Source organism: Lepisosteus platostomus, chromosome 16 (assembly GCF_059453375.1).
Source record: "Lepisosteus platostomus isolate fLepPlt1 chromosome 16, fLepPlt1.hap1, whole genome shotgun sequence".
NCBI classification, from domain to species: Eukaryota; Metazoa; Chordata; class Actinopteri; order Semionotiformes; family Lepisosteidae; genus Lepisosteus; species Lepisosteus platostomus.
In genome coordinates this window covers 366,129-386,368 of record NC_142626.1, presented here as the reverse complement: position 1 = coordinate 386,368, position 20,240 = coordinate 366,129, and the positions used below count along the sequence as shown (strand labels likewise).

The window sequence follows — 20,240 nt, the reverse complement described above, 5'->3', positions numbered from 1 at the left end:
AAACATACTCCTATGTGTTTAAAGAATTTTCTAACTCATTTAAGTTAGACTCAAATTAACTAAAAATATTTAAAAATAAGACGAGGTGAGTTGGTCTACAAACATCTTTTGGCATATAAACCTATTTAATGTTAACCCTAACACCACATAACCTCTGTACCGTGGACAGTGTTTTTTTTTTTGTTTCATTCGCTTGATGTTACCTCTGTTCTGTCGTGTTGTAACATTTGTACGTATATACCCCTGTTTGTTGTACTTTCCGTTTTTGTAGTTTTTGTTGTAGTGCGAAGCCCTGACCTACTCCTGCGCCCACGTTTCCGGGAAGGGGCTGGCCAGCCCACACACAGGCACTTGCTTTCACCAATCAAAATGGCCCCTGTCGGCAGGATGACCAATCACCGTCTCGGTTTCACCTCTTGCTCGGTTTCAGAATAACCAATAGAAAAGTAGGTCTTTAGGGAGACCAGCAGCAACAGCCAATCAGCGACAGCCAATGTTTCCTTCCTGCTTCCGTGTTTACAGAAGCTCGCAGGGTCAACACGACAGGTAGGAGACTTGATCCTGCGTGGAAATTGTAAATTATTGACTGTCTTACTTAGAAAAGATCCTTACAAGAACAGGAATTTGCATTCCGTGACTCACGATATATATACATAAACGTCAATTATCAGACATTCTTCAAATGCTACAGTAGCCACGGGTGCGTTTTCATTTCCTGAAGATTTAAACTGATTAAATTTCATAAGAGGATATTCAGTTCTCAGTTCAGTCCTGTCGGCCGAGCTGTAAGAGATGTTTGTGTTGTACACAGGGTTGAAGTCAGAGCTGTGTTTAGAACAGGACTGTCCAGTCCAGTCCTGGAGGGTCAGTGCGTCCAGAACAGGGCTGTCCAGTCCAATCCTGGAGGGTCAGTGCATCCAGAACAGGGCTGTCCAGTCCAATCCTGGAGGGTCAGTGCATCCAGAACAGGGCTGTCCAGTCTCGGTCCTGGAGGGTCAGTGCGTCCAGAACAGGGCTGTCCAGTCCAGTCCTGGAGGGTCAGTGTGTCCAGAACAGAGCTGTCCAGTCTCGGTCCTGGAGTGCCTGTTTTCATTCGACCCAGTTCTTGGGAGTCAGTGGAGACAGTGCAGTTACTTCTCTATATCCAGGTCGGTCAGTCAGTCCAAACTTCTTACAACCTCGTTGAATGACATGCACTTCTGTTTCAAAGCTATCCTGCTGGGCTGGGGAAGCATTCCTCACTGAGATCCTCCCTGAGATCCAGTCCAGGTCTTACCCGGCGCCCTGCGTCTCGTGCCGCGGTGCCCAGAGGAAATGCCAGTCCTGTTACCTGTCCTGGGCATGTCTGACGTGGAGAACCCACAGACCGCTGGCGCTGTCACCCAGGCCTGAGGCCAGCCCGCAGCTCCGCACCCAGCCCAGAAACCCGCCCGCAGGTGAGGCACAGGCTGCCTCGTTAGTCTTTTGTGTCTGTCTTTGGACCTGAAAGAAATCAGCACTTTGCTCTTCTTGTTTGTCTCGTTAGGAGAAAATACTGCCTCTCGGCCCTGACGAACTGGGGGGGAGGGGAAGGAGGTGGAAGAGGAGGGAGGAGCTGAAGAAATGGACCCTGAAGTGTCGATCTTGCTCCACTGCGCCCCCTGCAGGGGCCTAAGGGAGGGGCAGGTGCAAGTGGAGCTGTCCCCCAGGTACGCTGTGTGCAGACTCCCAGTGTGCAGCAGTCTGATCCGCTCCAGGTGTGACAGTGCTGTCAGACTCCCAGTGCGCAGCAGTCTGATCCGCTCCAGGTGTGACAGTGCTGTCAGACTCCCAGTGCCCAGCAGTCTGATCCGCTCCAGGTGTGACAGTGCTGTCAGACTCCCAGTGCGCAGCAGTCTGATCCGCTCCAGGTGTGACAGTGCTGTCAGTCAGACTCCCAGTGCGCAGCAGTCTGATCCGCTCCAGGTGTGACAGTGCTGTCAGTCAGACTCCCAGTGTGCAGCAGCCTGATCCGCTCCAGGTGTGACAGTGCTGTCAGTCAGACTCCCAGTGCGCAGCAGTCTGATCCACTCCAGGTGTGACAGTGCTGTCAGACTCCCAGTGCGCAGCAGTCTGATCCGCTCCAGGTGTGACAGTGCTGTCAGTCAGACTCCCAGTGTGCAGCAGTCTGATCCGCTCCAGGTGTGACAGTGCTGTCAGTCAGACTCCCAGTGCGCAGCAGTCTGATCCGCTCCAGGTGTGACAGTGCTGTCAGACTCCCAGTGCGCAGCAGTCTGATCCGCTCCAGGTGGAGGAGAGTTCAGGCTCCCCCTGTGCAGACAGATGCCTCCCAATTAAATTCCTTGCTTTTCGCTCCGCTGTGCTGTTTGTGTGGGGAGCTGCAGGCTGTCACCCTCCTCTGTCTGCCTCTCAGGTACAACCGGCAGAGTTTCCCGGCGCTGGAGGTCCGGATCGCGGAGCTGTGGTCGCAGCGCGTGGCCCGCGAGCCCTGGCTCTTTAACGGGGCCAAGTTCCGGCTCCACGCGGCCTCCCTGCGGGACCGGGGCGACCCGGGGCAGGCGGCGCCCGCGCTGAGCCTGCTGCTGGGCCTCACCTGCTACCGCGACTTCCTGGGCACGAACTGGTCCGCGGAGGCGCAGGCCCTGCGGAGTCGGGGCGCGGCCGAGCTGGGGGACCCCCTGGCGTTCCTGGCGCAGCCGCTGGGCGTGGGCGGCGTGGTCGTCACGGCCGACGGCCTCGTGGTCTTCCTGCGGCGCAGCCTGAAGGTGGGGGAGGCGCCGGGGCTGATCGACATCCCGGGGGGCCACCCCGAGCCCAAGGTGCGAGTCTGAGGCTGGTGTCTCCCTCTCACTATGTCTGTCTCTCTCTCCCTCTGTGTGTCTCTCTCTCTCAGTGCCTGTCTCTCTCTCTCCCTCTCTCTGTGCCTGTCTCCCTCCCTCTCCCTATGTCTTTCTCTCTCAGTGCCTGTCTCCCTCTCCCTGTCTCTGTCTCTCTCTCTCTCTCTCCCTCCCTGTGTCTCTCTCTCTCAGTGCCTGTCTCCCTCTCTCCCTCTCTCTGTCTCTCTCCCTGTGTCTCTCTCTCTCAGTGCCTGTCTCCCTCTCTCTCTCTCTCCCTGTGTCTCTCTCTCTCAGTGCCTGTCTCCCTCTCTCCCTCTCTCTGTGCCTGTCTCCCTCCCTCTCCCTATGTCTTTCTCTCTCAGTGCCTGTCTCCCTCTCCCTCTCTCTGTGCCTGTCTCCCTCTCCCTCTCCCTCTGTCTCTCTCTCTCAGTGCCTGTCTCCCTCTCCCTCTCTCTGTCTCTCTCTCTCTCAGTGCCTGTCTCTCCCTCTCCCTCTCTCTCCCTGTGTCTCTCTCTCTCAGTGCCTGTCTCCCTCTCCCTCTCTCTCTCTGTGTCTCAGACAGTGGCCCCAGAGGTGTCGGAGGACAGTATCACAGTGGAACAGCTGTGTGGGCGCAGGGTGGTGAGAGAGCTCTTCTCCTCCGTTCTCACGGAGATCCGGGACGAGGTGAGACCCCAGAGCTGTCCGTGAAACCTGTCTGTCTCTCTCAGGACCCGAGAGTCAGCTCCCGCTCGCTGTCTGTGAAACCTGTCTGTCTCTCTCAGGTGAATGTCCCGCTGGCCTGTCTGAGTGAACCGGTTCTGCTGGGAATCGCACTGAACCACACCAGTGCCGGCCGGCCCAGCGCAGAGTTCTATATCAGGTACTGCTGGACTCGCTGACACCGACTGACACACTGACACTGACTGACGCCCTCAGTGACACACTGACACTGACTGACGCCCTCAGTGACACACTGACACTGACTGACGCCTTCAGTGACACACCGACTGACTGACACACTGACACGCTTTGACACACACTGACTGACACACTGACACACTGACACTGACTGACGCCCTCAGTGACACACTGACACTGACTGACACACTGACACTGACTGACACCCTCACTGACACACCGACTGACACACTGACACACTGACACGCTTTGACACACACCGACTGACACACTGACACACTGACACGCTTTGACACACACCGACTGACACACTGACACGCTTTGACACACACCGACTGACACACTGACACGCTTTGACACACACCGACTGACACACTGACACGCTTTGACACACACCGACTGACACACTGACACGCTTTGACACACACTGACTGACACACTGACACGTTTTGACACACACCGACTGACACACTGACACTGACTGACGCCCTCACTGACACACCGACTGACACACTGACACGCTTTGACACACACTGACTGACACACTGACACCGACTGACACACTGACACTGACTGACGCCCTTACTGACACACCGACTGACACACTGACACGCTTTGACACACACTGACTGACACACTGACACACTGACGCCCTCACTGACACTGACTGACACACCGACTGACACGCTTTGACACACACTGACTGACACACTGACACACTGACACTGACTGACGCCCTCACTGACACTGACACACCGACTGACACGCTTTGACACACACTGACTGACACACTGACACACGCCCTCGCTGGCTGGCTCGTCACCTCCAGGTGCACTTTGACCTCTGCGGACGTGAGAGAGCTCTACTGGCAGGGAGGCCCAGAGGCCCAAGAGTCGACGAACATCGTCTTCATCGGCAGGGAGGTGAGATGGCCGCTCCAAGGCACAGACAGGAACTTCAGAGGGGACACGCCTGTAGAAGGTCTCAGTGCCGTCTGCTCTCTGTTTTGCTGCAGGAGGTCCTGCGGTTGGACATGAGCGCCCCCCTGTGGTCAGAGTTGTGCCCGTCGGCCAAGGGAGCTGTCCTGCTGTACCAAGCGGTTCTCCGGACAGGGAGTGATGAAGACCTCCGCGCTCCGGACTGCGTCCACACCTGACACCTGACACCCCCTCATTAATAAACCCTACAGGAAGGACACCTGTCTGTGTGTCACTGCTCCTCACAACAGGATATGACATCATGATGAGTTCCTGAGTGAAAACTCAGAGCACAAGACCAGAGGTGGACACACAGCACTGAGGAGTGAGACAGGTCCTCACACAGCACTGAGGAGTGAGACAGGTCCTGACACACACAGGGGAGAGGAGTGAGACAGGAGGCAAGTGTTGAGGGGAGGTGGGTTTATCAAGGGCTCCGTGTTTCTGGTCAAATGTACCTGAGTGCGATGAGATGCTTACTTGTGTGTTTCCTCACATAAAAAACACAGCAAATGGCAACAAAATTGTTGCGAAAGAGAACAGCATGTGAATCGAAAACGTTAACAATGGCAACACAAAACATGCCACAGAGTACAACTGCGCGGAGTTACACACAACACACTGGAGAGTCCGAGGGCACTCTCACGGGCCGGTCTGTGTGCAGGCGCAGCAGAGCGCAGGAAATGAAAGCCTACAGAGCATTAAAACAGCTTCTTGAGAAAACACAGGCAGGCACGCGAGGCTGCGCTCGGGAAATCACATCAGAACCGGCAGGGAGAGGCCCAAGGCGCTATATAATGAACCGCTGGTCTGCAGCAGTAACTCCCAGACGCTCCGGACTCTCTGGAGATCTGCACTCCTGGATCGTCTGTGGGAGTCAGAACAGCAGCTGTGTCCAGTGTCCAGTCCTGGGGGGTGGTCCAGTTTCCAGTGTCCAGTCCTGGGGGGGAGGTCCAGTGTCCAGTTTCCAGTCCTGGGGGGGAGGTCCAGTGTCCAGTTTCCAGTCCTGGGGGGGAGGTCCAGTGTCCAGTCCTAGGGGGGAGGTCCAGTGTCCAGTGTCCAGTCCTGGGGGGGAGGTCCAGGGTCCAGTGTCCAGTGCTGGTCCTGTGGGCCAGGTCCAGTTTCCAGTGTCCAGTCCTAAGGGGGAGGTCCAGTGTCCAGTCCTGGGGGGGAGGTCCAGTGTCCAGTCCTAGGGGGGAGGTCCAGTGTCCAGTGTCAAGTGTCCAGTCCTGAGGAGGTTCCTGCTTGCTCTTCTACATGTGACTCAGGTGCGCCTGCAGGGCCACTCCCTCGTCCAGGAGAAACTCCACATCCACTCATCTCCGTGTACGTGCAGACCGGTCACTCCCTCCTGTCTGTAACCCTGCAGCAGCAGGTCAGAGCCTGGGATCCGGCTCCCTGCTCCAACCCCAGCTCGGACAGAGCCGCAGGCAGGAGGCTGCTGGGAGAGCTGGGGCCTACACCAGGGGAAACTACAGTGCAATGTGTCAGACCCTGGGAACACACAGAGTGGTGGGTGTCTGGAACAAGCTGCCCAACCTCGATTTTAGAATTTATACCTGTTTTTTTTTTCCAAGAAAGAACTTGATGAAATCTTGAAATCAATGAGCTATCTGAGTGCCCAAACGTGTGACCTTTCCACTGTCCTGAGGAATATATTTCACTGTGAGAACACAGTTGCTACCTCTTCTTTCTGACCTACAGAAAACAGCTAAAACATTAAGGAATGAATTAAATTTTAAACGATCCTGTTCCTTCTCTCATCTAATCCACCTACTACAGGGGGCGAGCCGCCGCCGCAGGAAGTGACGTCCCCCACAGAGCCCGCCGTCCACAAGTTTCAAAAACCGGATTATTTTTGAATTTCTTTAAACGTCTTAGATTTTCGTCTGTCGTCAAATGCCCCGCAGTCTAATCTGGAGAGCGCGGCAGTGGTCTTTTTTAGGAGCCGATTTCTTCTATTTTTGTTTTTGGCGGTTTCAAGGCGGGAAGAGCTTCCGGTTTCCGGTGGCGACCCGGAGGATAAAAGGCGGCGCACAGCTCTGCTCGGCCATTTGCATCGGGCTTCCGCGGCAGGTGAGCTGAACTCTGGCTTCTCTTCGTCTCCTACTAATCCTTCTTCGCTCCTGCACCGCCGCCAGTGAAGCTTGGGGTGGGGCATAGCGAGGCGCTTGCGGAGCTGGTCTAGTGTGTCCGCACGCTGCGGGGCGGCGGGGCGGCTGTGCAGTTCTGGGGTATTTCAGAGTCTCGGCTCTGTACGCTGGGGGGGGCGGGAGCTCCATGCTCCATGCTCCATGCTCCATGCTCCATGCTCCATGCTCCATGCTCCATGCTCCATGCTCCATGCTCCATGCTCCATGCTCCATGCTCCATGCTCCATGCTCCATGCTCCATGCTCCATGCTCCATGCTCCATGCTGGCTCGGTCGGGCCCGGACTCGGGGTGCAGGGCACTGGGGGGCGCGCAGTTTCTCCGTGATGATCCTCCACAGACCTGTCCTGACGGCGCAGTGATTGCACTTTCTGATCTGACGAGAGACGGGCGCCCCGCCGGGAGCCGGCCCCGCGCCCACGTGGTCTCCCCGAGGGCCCTCAGCCGGTGGCGTTATATAGCGCCTTGCAGCGCACGGGCTAGCTCCCCGGGGCCACGGGGGTAGACTCCCTGGCTGTGCCGTTCCGCAGAGAAGGGCGGCGGTCAGTGTAGTTTGGAGGCCGTGGAGCAGCTGCGGGTCTCGGGTGTGTCCGGACTCGTGAGCGGGGGGTCGGGCCTGGAGCACGTGTCGGTCCCGGGTCCGAGGACTGATCTCTCTCTCTCTTTCTCTTCCAGCGCCTCCTGGTCAGTGTGCGGCCTGCAGGTAAGACTACCCGTCGTGTCCCGCACCGATAGGCCGAGGGCCGCTCCGAGTGTGCCCCGCTGTGACACGAGCACGGCCTGGAGGGGCTGTGGTCCGGTCTGGCCCGGGGGCCCGGCTGTGGGCCGGTTTGACCTGGGGTTCTGGTGCCGTGCCGGGGGCGCTGGCCCCTCTGTGTCCCTCAGTGCTGCGGTGATGTGGATGAATTCTCTCTTCCTGACTGATCGTGGAGAAAATCCTTTACCAGATTCTGAGCAGCGCCGGGGCCTGGAGGGCTCCAGCTGGGTCCGGGCCGGGTGTTACCGCAGAGCGCTCTGAGACCGGGGGCTGGGCTGGGCTGGGGGGTTGCAGTCAGTTCAACTCGCGGTGCTTTATTAGCACGACCGATGGGTACAATCAGTGTTGCCAAAGCAAATGAAAGTAATGAAATTCACATAAAATAAAATCTCCAGACGTTTACAGCAGACATTATAAAATATTGACATATACTGTAGACAGGTGGAGCATTGTGTAGTGGTCTCTCAGGCCTGGTGGGGGCGCTGTCTGAGCTGGAATAGAAGCCTGTGCCCTCCGGGTGGGGTCAGGCTGCCCAGGGCTGGACTGATCCTCATCTCCTCCTCTCTTCCAGGTGTGCTCGAACCCGCAGCTCCTCGGGGTACTGCTGGCTCTCAGGTAAGCCCGCGGGTGGTCCCGGAGCCGGGTCTGGGGGGGGTTCTGTCCGGGTGATGATCCAACTCGTAGACAAGCATATATCTGATCTGCAGCTGATGCATGTGTGTGGACTGACGGCGGCGTGCCCGCGTGTGTGTCTGTGTGCGCACAGCGCCCCCCGGTGGCCTGACCTCTCTCCTCTGTCCACAGGCAGGATGGGCAGCCCCCCCCTCCCCTCCCCGCCGGAGCCACCGGTCCAGGTGAGTCCGGCCAGCTGCAGGGCCCGGTCCCGGGTCTGAGATGATGAGCCGGGCCTCTGGCCCAAACCTGCGGACGACTGCGGTCTCATGGCATCGTTCTTAGTCACCAAAGCCCTGATCAGACTCGGGGCGACAGTGGGGGGCTGTGGGACCGGCCAGCTCCTCTCCTCTCGATGTCTGACCGCGCGCTCTCTCTCTCTCTCTCCTCTCCAGGTGCGCTGAGGGGTGACTCCCTGCCCAGAGGCTGAGCTGAGATGGGTGAGTCCGGGGGTCTGGGGGTGTCGGGGTTCCTGCAGGGGTGGTCTTGCAGTCGCGGTGATGATGCTAACTAGCTCACTTTGAGTCCTTGTGAAAAGACCTGATCATCTGAGCGACTGTGAGGTTCCGTGTAGGGGGTACAGGGGCTGGGCGCCCCCTCTGACCTGGCTGATCACCCTCCTTGTGCTCTGCAGGCTGCTGCCGCCCTGCTGGATGTGACTGGAACTGCAGCGCTCCTGGCTAGTGGTGAGTGTTGGGGCTGAGAGGAAGGCTGATACTGTCTGTAGTGGGGGGTACTGGATTGCTGGGGTCCCCAGGGAGGGACCCCTCACTGCCCTGCATGTGATGATATTCTACTTGGAATCTCGTTCGTCTGAACCCCACTGTTGAGAAGTGGAATACTGATGCTGGGGGTGGCCGGTCTGGGGGTCCCCCGTGCTGCCCGCAGGTGTGGGGTGGCACAGGCTGACCCGTGCTCTCTGTCTCTCTCTCTGTCCACAGGCTGCTGGACGGAGCCTCTCTGCTGCAGGTACGAGCCACCCGTGGTCGCAGTCTCAGGGCAGCCGGGCCCGTCCTGGACAGTGGGCCGTGCGCTGGTGGTCAGCCCGGCTCTCTCGACCCAAGTGCCCTTCTACCCCCCTGTAGCTCCGGTTCTGGTTCTGCTGATCCTCGCTCCAGCCTGCCTTCACCCTTAAATTAGTGACGGGTTTGAGTGTAACTGAGGGCTCAGCCAGAGTACAGTGTTGCCAGAACCGGGCCTGGATTGGGTTGGGCCGCACTCCAGCCCTTGGGTCCAGGACGGGTCGGCCCGCCCTGCTGTGGCGCTCCGGTCTGGGATGATGTGTCTGATACCGCCCCAGACTGAATGATTGGTGACTGACGGTACCCTCTGACCCGGCCCGGCCCGCAGGCCTGCTCTGGGTCCATCGGCGCCCCGTGTGTCTCTGGGGTCCTGCTGACTCTCGTCTTCTCCTGCAGGCGCCTCGCGGTGTCCCAGCATGCCCTGCAGCCCCCCTGCTGAGAGGTTCTGGAGAGGAGGCAGGTGAGGTGGGAATCGGGGTGCAGGGAAACTGGGGGGGGGGGGGTCTCTGGGATGATGTGTCTGATACCGCCCCAGACTGAGCTTCTGTGACTGAGATGGTACCCTCTGACCAGCCGGGCCCTGAGAAGAACCGGCCCACCGGGCCTGCAGACCAGCACGCCCCTGACCCTGACTCTTGTCTGTCCCCTTGCAGGTCAGCTGTCCTGGGCCGTACCCCTGCGCCCCACTCTCTCTCTTGGTAAGCTCCCGCCCGGCTCTCTGCTCCAGCCTTGGGGGTGGGGTGTCTGTGGGTGATGATCCGATACCGCCCCAGTCTGACTGATCGGTGACTGACGGTTCTCTCTGACCCGGCACCGCCACCCCCCACCGAACCCGCCTTCCGCCCGAATCGCCAGTAACCCGTCTCCTCTTCCGCAGGCTGGAGTTGGCAGAGCCGAGCCCCGGCCGAGCTGTGCCACGCCGGTGAGTGTCCCGAGTGTCTCTGTGTGCCGCTGGGGGGTCGCTGTAGCCCGAGCTCTCCGGCCCGGTGATGAAACCCGCACGCGTCTTACGCTCCGGACCGGTGCCAGAACCTGTGAAGGTTGAACCCACTGGTGCCGCCGGGGCTGCAGGGGGACGACTTGTTGGGGTGTCCAACTGTCTGAGGGCCTGGAGAGCAGCCGGGCTGGGGGTTCTGGTTGGGTTGGGGTGCCTGAGGCCCTTCTGTCTGCTTTAACACGTCTCCTTTTTCTGGGCAGGTGCAGAGCCCGGTCCGATCTCCGTGGACAGAGGGAGCCCCTTTCTTCAGAGCCCTGGGGGTGCTCCTCACCCAGCGTCTCTAACAGGCCTCAACCGCACTGGTGTCCGACTGCAGAGCTGAACCATCTCCTTACAGGATGTTCACTACAGCTGCACAGCAATGTGGGTTTCTAATCCATTATTGATGAGGGGGGCGATTATCTCAACCACAGACCACTCTGGTCCAGTAATACTGAAGATGAATTGTATTGACTTCATTTTTGCTTGTGATTACTGTTGTCAATGGTGTTTTATGGATGTTAAAATTATTTTTATTTAATAAACTTGTGAAAGAAGTTGTGTGCCCCTGGTTCATTGTGAGCAGTGAGGTCCTTATTCTCCTGTGGGTCTGGGCTCAGGGTGGTGGATCGTGGATCACTATTCTACCCCTCTCCAGGGGCTGGGAGACTATTTACAGAGTGCCTTTGAAGAGGAGACACAAGATGAAGGTACTGAATACAGTAGGAGCAAAGGGTTAAAAAATGACCCATCCAGGAGTGATCTGTGTGGTGAGGGACCTGATCACTGGGCCCAGCCTGTCTCTTATGCAGTACCTCCCCCATGGGCCCAGGCAGGGGCCCCTCCTGGGTTCAGGCCAGACTCCCAGTCCAAAGATGCTGTCCTACCTCAACACCACTGCTGGCTCCTGTTCCTGTGATCAGAATTAAACCACTGTGCCAGGAAAGGGAGAGTCACCCAGGGCTACTGCTAACCTCCTCCACAACTGGCCTTCTCCTCCCCACTGGGCCTGGCAGCCCCTCTGAAGAGAACTCATCTACACACCCACTTACTCATCTACACTTTTTGGACCAAGTACCACCCCTAATCCAACCAAAGCATCCAAGTATCACCTACAAGTCATCATCTCCTAGGAACCCCAGAAATTCTCAATGACCAACATGATCGCATGTGCACACATACATATAATAAATATTATAATAAACTGTTTGATTATATTAAAATGTGGCTTCTCAAAGTGTTTTACAGAAAAAAAAAGCACCATTTCAGTGAGAGGGGTGAGCCTGTTCAGTTGAGCAAAGCAGCTGTGAATTAATTTTTTGAGCCTTGATACAATTCACAACAGTCTTAACAGATTTTAAATCGTCAGGCATTTTCTTGACGGCAAAGGTCTCGCGGTGGTTGTTGCAATGAAACCATTAATTTCTGGAGCAACCTCTCTAATTCGTGCAACTACTGTACACCCTGTGTCGGCTTGTCATTGCTCTAGCACCGTCTGTACAAACTCCGACCCATTTTATACAGTCGAGGCCATTCTCTTCGATAAATTCATTCAGAAGCTGAAATACGTGCTCTCGTGTAGTTCCTGTTGGTAGCGGTTTACAGAACAGAAAGTCCTCACGGGACGTACCCTCAAACTCGTATCTAACGTAAACGAGCAAATTGGCCAAATCGACTACAGACTCATCTAATTATAGTGAAAAACATCTACTCATCTTAACGCGCGCTGTCAGCGTACTTTTGATATAATCCTTCATTTCAATAATTCTATGAATGACTGTCTTTCAGGGGGGCAGCAGGTCGAGCTGTTCAGCAGCTTTTTCTCCACACAATAGTGGGGCTTACCTGCTTTAGCATTCCGCAAGCGCGCATTTTTCCACGTTTCCGTTTTTATTTCAGTGTTTAAGTATTTATTTCATGCGCATGGGAGAGGAACACAGAAACGCTCGGTGTACTTTTCTCAAATTAACTTAGAACAGTTCTTAAATGTTATTTTTCACGCTTTCCTGTGCTCACAAGATTACCAGCGTTCGTAGCACGTATTTCTATGCATTCCTGTGTTTACAACGTTGGCATTGTTCCAAAATCACGCACATTCTCCTTTCTCCCTATTTGCTGGAGATAAGAGTAGCTTTTTTAAGATACAATTGGTCACTTGCGTCCGTAGCACGCATTCCTATAGAGTGGTATAGAATTACAGAGTATCTCGTGTCCACTGACGTATTAGCGCGCATTGTATCGTAGTACGTAGGCTGCGTATTCAACGCGTATAAAAATACAAAATATGAAAACCCGTCCCGATTTTTTCAGCGCACACGACACAGTTCCAGGGTCATTTGGCGTTCCCAACCCCAGCTTCGGAAACATCAGCTTAACAAGGCTAAGGAAAGTAATTTCACCATGTGAAAAACAGGCCCAGAGTCTTGGTGTAGCATTTAGCGAGAAGCTTTATTCACTCAAAAGCTCCAGCTGGAACATGAGGCAAATAATGGAGGACGAAGAGGTACAGCTACCAGAACCGGTCAGAACGCCCTGGGCTGGAGCAGGGCAGCTCAGTGCCAGCTTCTGTTCCAATTCACCCCTCCCTGCTCAGGCTCCTTATTAATACCCTCCAGTTCAAACCTTGGCTCCTGGGGCAAATGTGTTTTACAGCACAAACACCATCCCACCTAAACCTCACCCAACAGGAAGAGGAGAGTTACAGGTCATTACTCTCCCTTGTTTAAGAGTGTACCAGCAGCAGGGATGACAGACTGCCCCAGGCTGTGTTGTACCCCTGGGCCACAGACAGTGCGAGTGTGGAGTGGAGAGACACTCCCTGATGCTTCCGGCTCTTTCCCCCCTGCTCTGTGGAAATACCCCTCCAACCCCCCCTCTCCCCAGTGAAGACACACACACAAACACTTTACAAGAATAACTTTTTATTGTAAACGAGTCTGGTGCTGCCGCTCAGGGCCCAGTCCCCACACAGCTGCAGGGAGCCGATGACAGCGGGCTGTTCGACCTCTCCGGGCCGGGCTGGGACCGTCCCGTCCGGCGAACCTGCAGCCCAGAACCGCAAGAGCCAGCGTTAACAGCGCCCCCTGCCTGCAGCCGCCGGGTAGAAAGCACTGTGCCAGAGGCGGGGGAGCTGGCCAGGCCACCGGTCAGCGCCCGCCTGAGCCCCCCTCGCTGACCACCGCTGCTGTTCCTCCGTAGATTACACTGCCGGCCACTGCAGGCGCCGCAGAGCCAATATGCTGGAGGTCAAGGGGCTCATGCACCCAACACCCAGACCCCCCCCACTGGACAGCAGAGCGCTCCACTCCGGGCCTTGAGGCCCGACCCGCTCCGGGCTTCTCCGGCACCGCTTGAACAGGAAGGCTCTGGGTAAAGCCTGGAGCGGATCAGGCCGCTCTGGAGCGGGACCCGGCTGTCCCCCCCCACAACCCCGACCCCGGCCCTTACCTGTGGCGTCCTCGGGGTCCCCCCAGCTGCGGGACAGTCCTGCAACGGGACCGAGAGAGACTGATCAGGACAGGACGGAGCAGAGCTGAGCGCGTCGCCTCGCCACACCCCGGGCCGGCCCTGGGCTCCGCCCGGACAGCGGACTCGGGCCGGCTCCGGCGGCTGTGTGCCGGTGATTGAGGATAGGACCGGCCCACGGGACACGGAGCCGGTACCGAAGACATTGCACCGGGCTTACTGTACCTCCGTACATTACACACGCGAGTACGGGCAACTGCGCGCATGCCAAGAACTGGAGGACCCTCCCGCACCCCGGAACCCCAGAACCTCCCTCCCTCCCCAGGCCCGACCCGCTCTCCGGGCGCCTGGACAGGACCGAGTCCAGTTCCGCAGGGCCGGACAGCCCGAGGAGGAGGAGGAAGACAATTACAGCGAGGAGCTCCGATCACCAAGAGCAGCCGGTATAACGCAAGAGAACGCTGGCGAGGTGCAGATCCGTGATAAAACCTCTACCTTCGGCACAGAAATAACTCGATCACTCACCCCGGCACTGTCCACACCCGACCCGACCCAGCGCCACGAGAGAGAGAGGAGCGGGGCAGCCGCGTGCTGCTCTTTATACCGCCGGGCGCGTCACCGCTGCACCACAGACACGCCGAGCGAGCGGCTAGAGCGGCCCTGCTGGGCGCCACCACGGACGCGCTCCTGGGGCGGCAGCGCCACCTCTGCGCTGGAGGAGTGAACATGCGCGGGGGGACCCCCCCCGTCGACCCGGCGGCAATGCCTAACTCTGGGATGAGGGTTCTCGGCCACAGGCATCGCTTCCGGCCTCTTGGTGTTTCTGTCCTTCTCAGTCTAATACCTGGACTCGATATGAGCTGGGTTCTGGAGCAGGGAGCTGGATCCAGCCCGGGGGGGTTCTCCCGATACCTAGACCTCAGTGGAGCACAGCGGCTGTGCTTTCAGAACTGCTTTCTTGCTCAGATCCTCCGGCTTGTGAGGCGCTGTTGCACTGAAGACAGCAGGACCAGGAATAAGGAGACCCCCCTCTGCTGAAGACCAGGCCAGGGTCCCCTCTACAGGCCAGCGCCAGAGCAGAAGTGATTTTCATGTGTTTTGAGGGTTTGTGTGTTTTGTTTTGGGCGTTTAATAAAAAAAAAACACCCAGCTGTTATAATTATTATAAATCTACTCTGAACAAGCTGCAGTATGTCCAAAATTCAGCAGCCAGAATCCTGACCAGGTCCAGTGCAGGTGTTCACATTACTCCTATCCTGGAGTCCTTGCACTGGCTTCCGGTCAAATTCCATGTAGACTTTAAAATCCTCACGCTCACCTATAAGGCTTTACATGGCTTGGCACCTCAATACCTGTCTGAACTATTATCGCCCTACTCCCCACCTCGCAACCTCCGCTCTTCAAATTCTGCCCTCCTTACTGTCCCCCAAGCCCGTCTACATTGTATGGGCGACACGGCCTTCTCCTGTTATGCCCCCAAGCTCTGGAACTCTTTGACCAAGGATATCAGAGAGTCACCTTCTCTAAACTCCTTCAAATCCAGACTCAAAACCTTCTTCTTCAGAAAAGCCTTTACTTAACTGGTTCCATTCTTCACCCCTCTGCTCTTCTTAATACCACCTTCCACGGTCTCCTCTATTGTTATTGTTGTATTGTTGTAATTGTAATTGTGTCCTATCTTGTGAAATCTTCTTATTTATTGTTGTAGTCTTCTTATTTATTGTTATTGTCATCCTGTAAAGCGCTTTGAGGAGCCACCTTTAAAGGTGCTATATAAAATAAAGTTTATTATTATTATTATTATTATTATTATTATTATTATAAATCACAATTTTAAATGACTTTCTGACTGTGTTTACTCTCCTGCTTTGCGATCAGAAAGGAAATGTCTACATTTTCTTACGCACCAACTTCAATTCTTCAAAGATGTGATCTATTGACACGCCACACACAGGAAAAAGACTTTGGAAGACACAGGAAGGAAACTTTGAATAGCAAAGCGTACTTGACATAATATTTTTAAGTAAAATTTTGGATGCTTGATATCTGTGTTATTACTTGTAATACAAATAAAAATCAGTATTGTTTGTGTTTGTGTATCTGTAGTTTTCATGTAGCACATGTGTGTTGTCTTATATACAAGCCGATTACGCCTGGAGAGAGTCTGACTACGTCGGGCTGTGCTGCTGGGTTCGTGTCAGATTCAATCAGATTCAATCAATCGCTTTAAAGAATCCTGCCACTCGGGGCAAAATGTCTGGGAACCTTCAAGCCCGGCCTATGTTGCCTGGAGGGAACCATTTCCATGTTGCGCCCGTCCGTCCTGCCGGGCTCTGAAGAAATTTTCCAAGTCCTGTGAAATCGAGTACTTAAAACACCACAGCAGGCGCCGTGGGTTTGTTTGGAAGAGTGGAAAGTCCACGCAGAGTACCCGACTTGCTACTCGGGGGATATCTCCTGTTTTTTAATGTCTTTTTTGCTGAAAAATATTGAATGATCCCAGGCGTGAGCGAGAGTCGCCCTCTGCCAGCGATGCAGTCCGCGCAGCACAGCACCAGGACGGCCAGGTATTGTTGGGACCCTTTCATTCCTTTGAGCTTCGCCTCGAAAGGGAAGAAAGTTTTCGGAAAAGTGCGCTTTAAGCCTCGAGAAGCGCAGCCGGGTCGGTCCAGGGTCCGGCTCTGGGACAGACCCGTCCGCCCGGGAGCTGAACTCTCGCTCCGTGAAATTCGTGTTCAGACCGCTTCTTTAAGGTTAATGAGATGCGGGTCCGGCTCTCAGAAGGAGGAAACAGTTACGTTCTTGTACTTATACAGCGCTTTCCTGGATACTCTGCTCAAGGCCTTCCAGGTCAGGAGGATCCCCTCCACACCAGCGGTGTGTACCCCCACCTGGATGATGCTCCAGTCCGCTCCCCTCACCGCAGCTCTCAGTGGGGAGGAGAGCAGAGTGATGGAGCCAGTTCAGAGAGGGGGGTTATTAGGAGGCCACGAGGGGTAAAGGCCACAGAGAGTCAGGACCTCGGTTTTGCGTCTCATCTGAAGGGTGCGGTCATTTTCACTGTCTAGTGTCACTGTACTGGAGCATTAGGACCCATATGGACCGCAGGGTGAGCGCCCCCTGCTGGCCCCACTAACACCTCTTCCAGCAGCAGCCTCAGTCTTTCCCAGGAGTCTCCCCTCCTGCTGGCCAGCGCCGAGACGGCCGGGAGACTGACCGCCGGTGTCCTCTGTCCCGCAGCCCCCAGGAGCTGGCCCTGGAGATCAAGGCCTTCATCAGCGGGGTGGACCAGGCGCAGGGGCGCAAGCTGAGCGTGCGCGACCACGCCAAGTGCGCCATCCTGCTGCTGCGCAGCGTGCCGGCCTGCCGCGGCGCCGTGCTGGACCACCTGCGCGGCGTCTTCGACGAGTACGTGGCCTGCTACCTGCAGGAGCGCGAGGGCGAGCGCGAGGGGCGCGGGGCGGCCGCGGGGCTGGAGGACGTGCTGCAGGAGATCCACGGCGTGCTGTCTGACTTCATCCGCCTCAACCCCAAGGCCTGGGCGCCGCTGGTGTCGGCCTGGGCCATCGAGCTCATGGGCCAGCTGAGCAGCAAGTACGCGGGCCGGCACGGCGTGCCGCCCTCCGCCAGCCTGAACGAGCTGCTGCAGCTCTGGATGTCCTGCGCCGCCACGCGCTCGCTCATGGAGTGCTACAGCCAGTGCCTGGCCGCCATGATCGGCTCCTGCCCCGACGCCTGCGTCGCCGCCCTGCTGGACACCTCCGTGCAGCACTCGCCCCACTTCGACTGGGTGGTGGCCCACATCGGCTCCTCCTTCCCCAGCACCATCATCAGCCGCGTGCTGGCCTGCGGGCTGCAGGACTTCTGCGCCCACGCCCCCCCCACCGCCGCCGCCGCCGCCGCCGACCCCGCGCCCGAGAAGCCGGGCCGCGTGCCCAAGATCGGCTCCGTGGTGGGCATCCTGGGCCACCTGGCCTCGCGCCACGCCGACTCCATCAAACAGGAGCTGCTGCGCATGTTCCACGCCAGCCTGGCCGCGCCCCGCGAGCCCCAGCAGCGCGCCGCCGTGCCCTTCCTGCTGCAGCTGGCCGCGCTGTCGCCCGCGCTGCTGGGCGCCGTGTCGGCCGAGCTGGTGGACTCGCTGCGGCCCCCCGTGCTCAACCAGCTGCACGCGCTGCTGGCCGGGCTGCCGCGCGACGAGCTGGACAACATGGCCAGCCTGGTGGTGCACCTGGTGTGCCAGAGCGCGGCCGGCGCGCAGCGCGTGCTGCTCTTCCTGGTCGGCACCGCCATGCCGGCCTCCGTCATCATGGCCGCGCCGGGCCCGGCGGTGCAGGATGGCGTGCGCGAGGCCTGCGACCGCGTGGTGCAGCTGCTGCTGCTGCACCTGCAGAAGCTGGTGTACAGCCGCGCGGCGGACGACGAGCTGGCCGCCGCCGCCCCGCCGCCCCGCGCCGTGCCCTTCCTGGACGGGCTGCGCGGCCACGTGCGCGAGCTGTGCACCGACGCGCTGCGGCTGGAGCGCAAGCGCCACCTGTGGCTGCACCAGCTGCTCTGCCTGCTGTCCGTGTACAGCGGCCCCGGCTGCGCCGCCGAGGCGCTGTGCCACCTGCTGGCGCTGGCGCGCGGCCCCGAGGAGCTGGCGCTGGCCGCCCAGCTGCACGCGCCGCTGGCCGCCTCCATGCCCGGCCTGCTGCCGGCCGCCGTGGCGCGCTGCGCGGCGCAGGTGCACACGCAGGGCCTGGCCGCCGCCGAGCTGGCGCAGCTGCTGCACAACCTGGCGGCCGTGCTGCGCGGCCAGGAGGAGGAGCCGGGGCGGGCGGGCATGGCGGCGCAGCTGGGCGCGGCCGTGGCGCAGCACCTGCCCGACTTCGGGCCCCTGCTGCTGCACGAGGACGCGGCCGTGTCGCTGGCCGCCGCCCGCCTGCTGGCCGCCTGCGCGCTGCCCCGCGCGCTGCGGCCCGCCCACCTGCTGGGCGCGGCGCGGGCCGCCGTGGCGCACTTCTTCCTGGCGCTGCGGCGGCGCGGGCGGGGCCGCGGGGGGGCCGCGGGCGAGGAGGCGGCCCGCTGCTCGGTGCGTCTGCTGGCCCGCCTGGCCGCCCACTCGCCGCTGGCGCTCAAGGCCGTGCTGCAGCAGCTGGTGGAGGGGGCGCTGCACCGCGGCAACGCCCCGCTCTTCGGGGGGCCAGAGGGCGGCCCCCCGGCCCCGCCGGACGCCCTGCGCGCCTCCCTGCTGGACACCAACTGCACCTTCGGCACCGCGGCCCACTTCTCGGGCGGCGTGTGGTCGGTGTTCCACGCCGGCGTGGTGGGCGGGGGGCTGAGGCCGGCCCCCGCGCCGGCGCCGCCCGACCCGGAGCAGGCCCGGCGCAACCTGGACACGCTGCTGGGCCTGGCGGCGCGGTGCTGCGGCGGCGGGCGCTACCAGCAGGCCGAGCCGGGCCAGGAGCCGCCGCCCGTCAACCCGGAGGCGGCCAAGGTGGTGGCCGTGGCGCTGGTGGAGGCCGTGTGCCCCGACGTGGCCAACAGCGAGCTGGCCTGGCCGCCCGAGGAGCACGCCCGCGGCACGGTGGAGCGGGACATCCAGATCCGGCGCGGGTTCGAGGCGCACCCCCTGCTCTTCCCGCTGCTGCGGCTGGTGGCGGCCGGCCGGCCGGCGCTGTGCTACTGCTCCGTGCTGCTGCGCGGCCTGCTGGCCACCCTGCTGGCCCACTGGGAGGCCTCGCGCCACGCGGCCGCCGGCGACTCCCCCTGGCACCTGCACGCCTCCTGCCAGCTGGTGGCCTGCATGGCCGAGGGCCAGCTGCTGCCCCCCGTGCTGGGCAACATGCACGAGATCTTCCCCCACCTGGCGCCCTTCGAGGTGCGCCTCCTGCTGGCCAGCGTGTGGGACTACGTGCGGGGCAACAGCCCCCTGCCCCAGAAGTTCTCCTTCAGCGCCGAGAAGGGGCTCTTCTACCGCGACTTCTCGCGGGACGGCGACCTGACCCGCTACCTGGCGCCCCTCTACAGCGTCCTGCACAAGAAGGTGGACCAGCTGGGGCACCTGTGCTGGCGCTTCCAGCAGCCCTGAGCGCGGGGGGGGACCGGGGGGTCCCGGGGGGCCCCCTCACTGACTCTGGACACGCGGGACCTGGACTTGAGCTCCGCTGCGCTGTTCCGTCGCTGTGCTGTTTTCTTACACTGGGGATCAGTAAAAGAGGGAGAGTTTGTCCACTCAGTGGGTCTGTGTGTCTTTATTCAGGGCCAGTTTGTCCACTCAGTGGGTCTGTGTGTCTTTATTCGGGGCAGTTTGTCCACTCAGTGGGTCTGTGTGTCTTTATTCGGGGCCAGTTTGTCCACTCAGTGGGTCTGTGTGTCTTTATTCAGGGGCAGTTTGTCCACTCAGTGGGTCTGTGTGTCTTTATTCAGGGGCAGTTTGTCCACTCAGTGGGTCTGTGTGTCTTTATTCAGGGGCAGTTTGTCCACTCAGTGGGTCTGTGTGTCTTTATTCAGGGGCAGTTT

At 58.8% G+C, this 20,240-nt stretch overlaps 2 protein-coding genes, 1 long non-coding RNA gene and 7 other non-coding genes across 13 annotated transcripts; 8 read left to right on the top strand and 2 right to left on the bottom strand.

The window, feature by feature from the left end:
• Positions 1–407: 407 nt before the first annotated feature.
• Positions 408–10,828, top strand: nudt22 (nudix (nucleoside diphosphate linked moiety X)-type motif 22). 4 transcript variants are annotated; one of them, XM_088609103.1, is made up of 19 exons: positions 408–546; positions 1,211–1,436; positions 1,526–1,688; positions 2,393–2,798; positions 3,375–3,482; positions 3,581–3,678; positions 4,546–4,639; positions 4,732–5,027; positions 5,058–6,769; positions 7,520–7,547; positions 8,173–8,216; positions 8,406–8,455; positions 8,669–8,713; positions 8,908–8,959; positions 9,215–9,242; positions 9,692–9,755; positions 9,949–9,993; positions 10,173–10,217; positions 10,493–10,828. In XM_088609103.1, the coding sequence occupies exons 3-8, from the start codon at positions 1,603–1,605 to the stop codon at positions 4,870–4,872; spliced, it is 933 nt and encodes a 310-aa protein (XP_088465229.1). In that variant the 5' UTR covers positions 408–546; positions 1,211–1,436; positions 1,526–1,602; the 3' UTR covers positions 4,873–5,027; positions 5,058–6,769; positions 7,520–7,547; positions 8,173–8,216; positions 8,406–8,455; positions 8,669–8,713; positions 8,908–8,959; positions 9,215–9,242; positions 9,692–9,755; positions 9,949–9,993; positions 10,173–10,217; positions 10,493–10,828. The 4 variants fall into 4 exon arrangements, with proteins under 4 accessions (XP_088465229.1, XP_088465228.1, XP_088465231.1 ...); XM_088609102.1 differs by having other exon boundaries at positions 4,732–6,769; XM_088609104.1 differs by lacking the exon at positions 408–546 and adding an exon at positions 562–700 and having other exon boundaries at positions 4,732–6,769.
• Positions 7,732–7,803, top strand: LOC148646519 (small nucleolar RNA SNORD26). Its single transcript, XR_015927845.1, has one exon. It is a non-coding gene; the product is annotated as a small nucleolar RNA SNORD26 (small nucleolar RNA).
• On the top strand, positions 8,766–8,830 carry LOC148646518 (small nucleolar RNA SNORD29). The gene has a single exon (XR_015927846.1). It is a non-coding gene; the product is annotated as a small nucleolar RNA SNORD29 (small nucleolar RNA).
• On the top strand, positions 9,052–9,123 carry LOC148646517 (small nucleolar RNA SNORD30). The gene has a single exon (XR_015927844.1). It is a non-coding gene; the product is annotated as a small nucleolar RNA SNORD30 (small nucleolar RNA).
• Positions 9,800–9,870, top strand: LOC148646516 (small nucleolar RNA SNORD31). The gene has a single exon (XR_015927841.1). It is a non-coding gene; the product is annotated as a small nucleolar RNA SNORD31 (small nucleolar RNA).
• On the top strand, positions 10,039–10,107 carry LOC148646515 (small nucleolar RNA SNORD31). The gene has a single exon (XR_015927842.1). It is a non-coding gene; the product is annotated as a small nucleolar RNA SNORD31 (small nucleolar RNA).
• Positions 10,277–10,404, top strand: LOC148646514 (small nucleolar RNA SNORD22). Its single transcript, XR_015927843.1, has one exon. It is a non-coding gene; the product is annotated as a small nucleolar RNA SNORD22 (small nucleolar RNA).
• A 2,347-nt stretch (positions 10,829–13,175) lies between the features above and the next one.
• On the bottom strand, positions 13,176–14,360 carry LOC148646511 (uncharacterized). The gene is made up of 3 exons (XR_015927716.1): positions 14,262–14,360; positions 13,719–13,757; positions 13,176–13,313 (listed from the first exon to the last, which is right to left on the bottom strand). It is a non-coding gene; the product is annotated as an uncharacterized LOC148646511 (long non-coding RNA).
• Positions 13,881–14,017, bottom strand: LOC148646512 (small nucleolar RNA SNORA57). Its single transcript, XR_015927847.1, has one exon. It is a non-coding gene; the product is annotated as a small nucleolar RNA SNORA57 (small nucleolar RNA).
• A 1,651-nt stretch (positions 14,361–16,011) lies between the features above and the next one.
• ints5 (integrator complex subunit 5) lies at positions 16,012–19,952 on the top strand. The gene is made up of 2 exons (XM_088608629.1): positions 16,012–16,303; positions 16,977–19,952. The coding sequence occupies exons 1-2, from the start codon at positions 16,230–16,232 to the stop codon at positions 19,807–19,809; spliced, it is 2,907 nt and encodes a 968-aa protein (XP_088464755.1). The 5' UTR covers positions 16,012–16,229; the 3' UTR covers positions 19,810–19,952.
• The last annotated feature ends 288 nt before the right edge of the window (positions 19,953–20,240 follow it).

Excerpts from the sequence above, each read along its gene's own strand:
- nudt22 (XM_088609103.1), top strand. The coding sequence starts at position 1,603 with ATGGACCCTGAAGTGTCGATCTTGCTCCACTGCGCCCCCTGCAGGGGC. Across the intron at positions 3,483-3,580 it reads TCACGGAGATCCGGGACGAG|GTGAATGTCCCGCTGGCCTG; the intron begins GTGAGACCCCAG and ends TGTCTCTCTCAG. Across the intron at positions 3,679-4,545 it reads AGCGCAGAGTTCTATATCAG|GTGCACTTTGACCTCTGCGG; the intron begins GTACTGCTGGAC and ends CGTCACCTCCAG.
- ints5 (XM_088608629.1), top strand. The coding sequence starts at position 16,230 with ATGATCCCAGGCGTGAGCGAGAGTCGCCCTCTGCCAGCGATGCAGTCC. Across the intron at positions 16,304-16,976 it reads CACAGCACCAGGACGGCCAG|CCCCCAGGAGCTGGCCCTGG; the intron begins GTATTGTTGGGA and ends TCTGTCCCGCAG.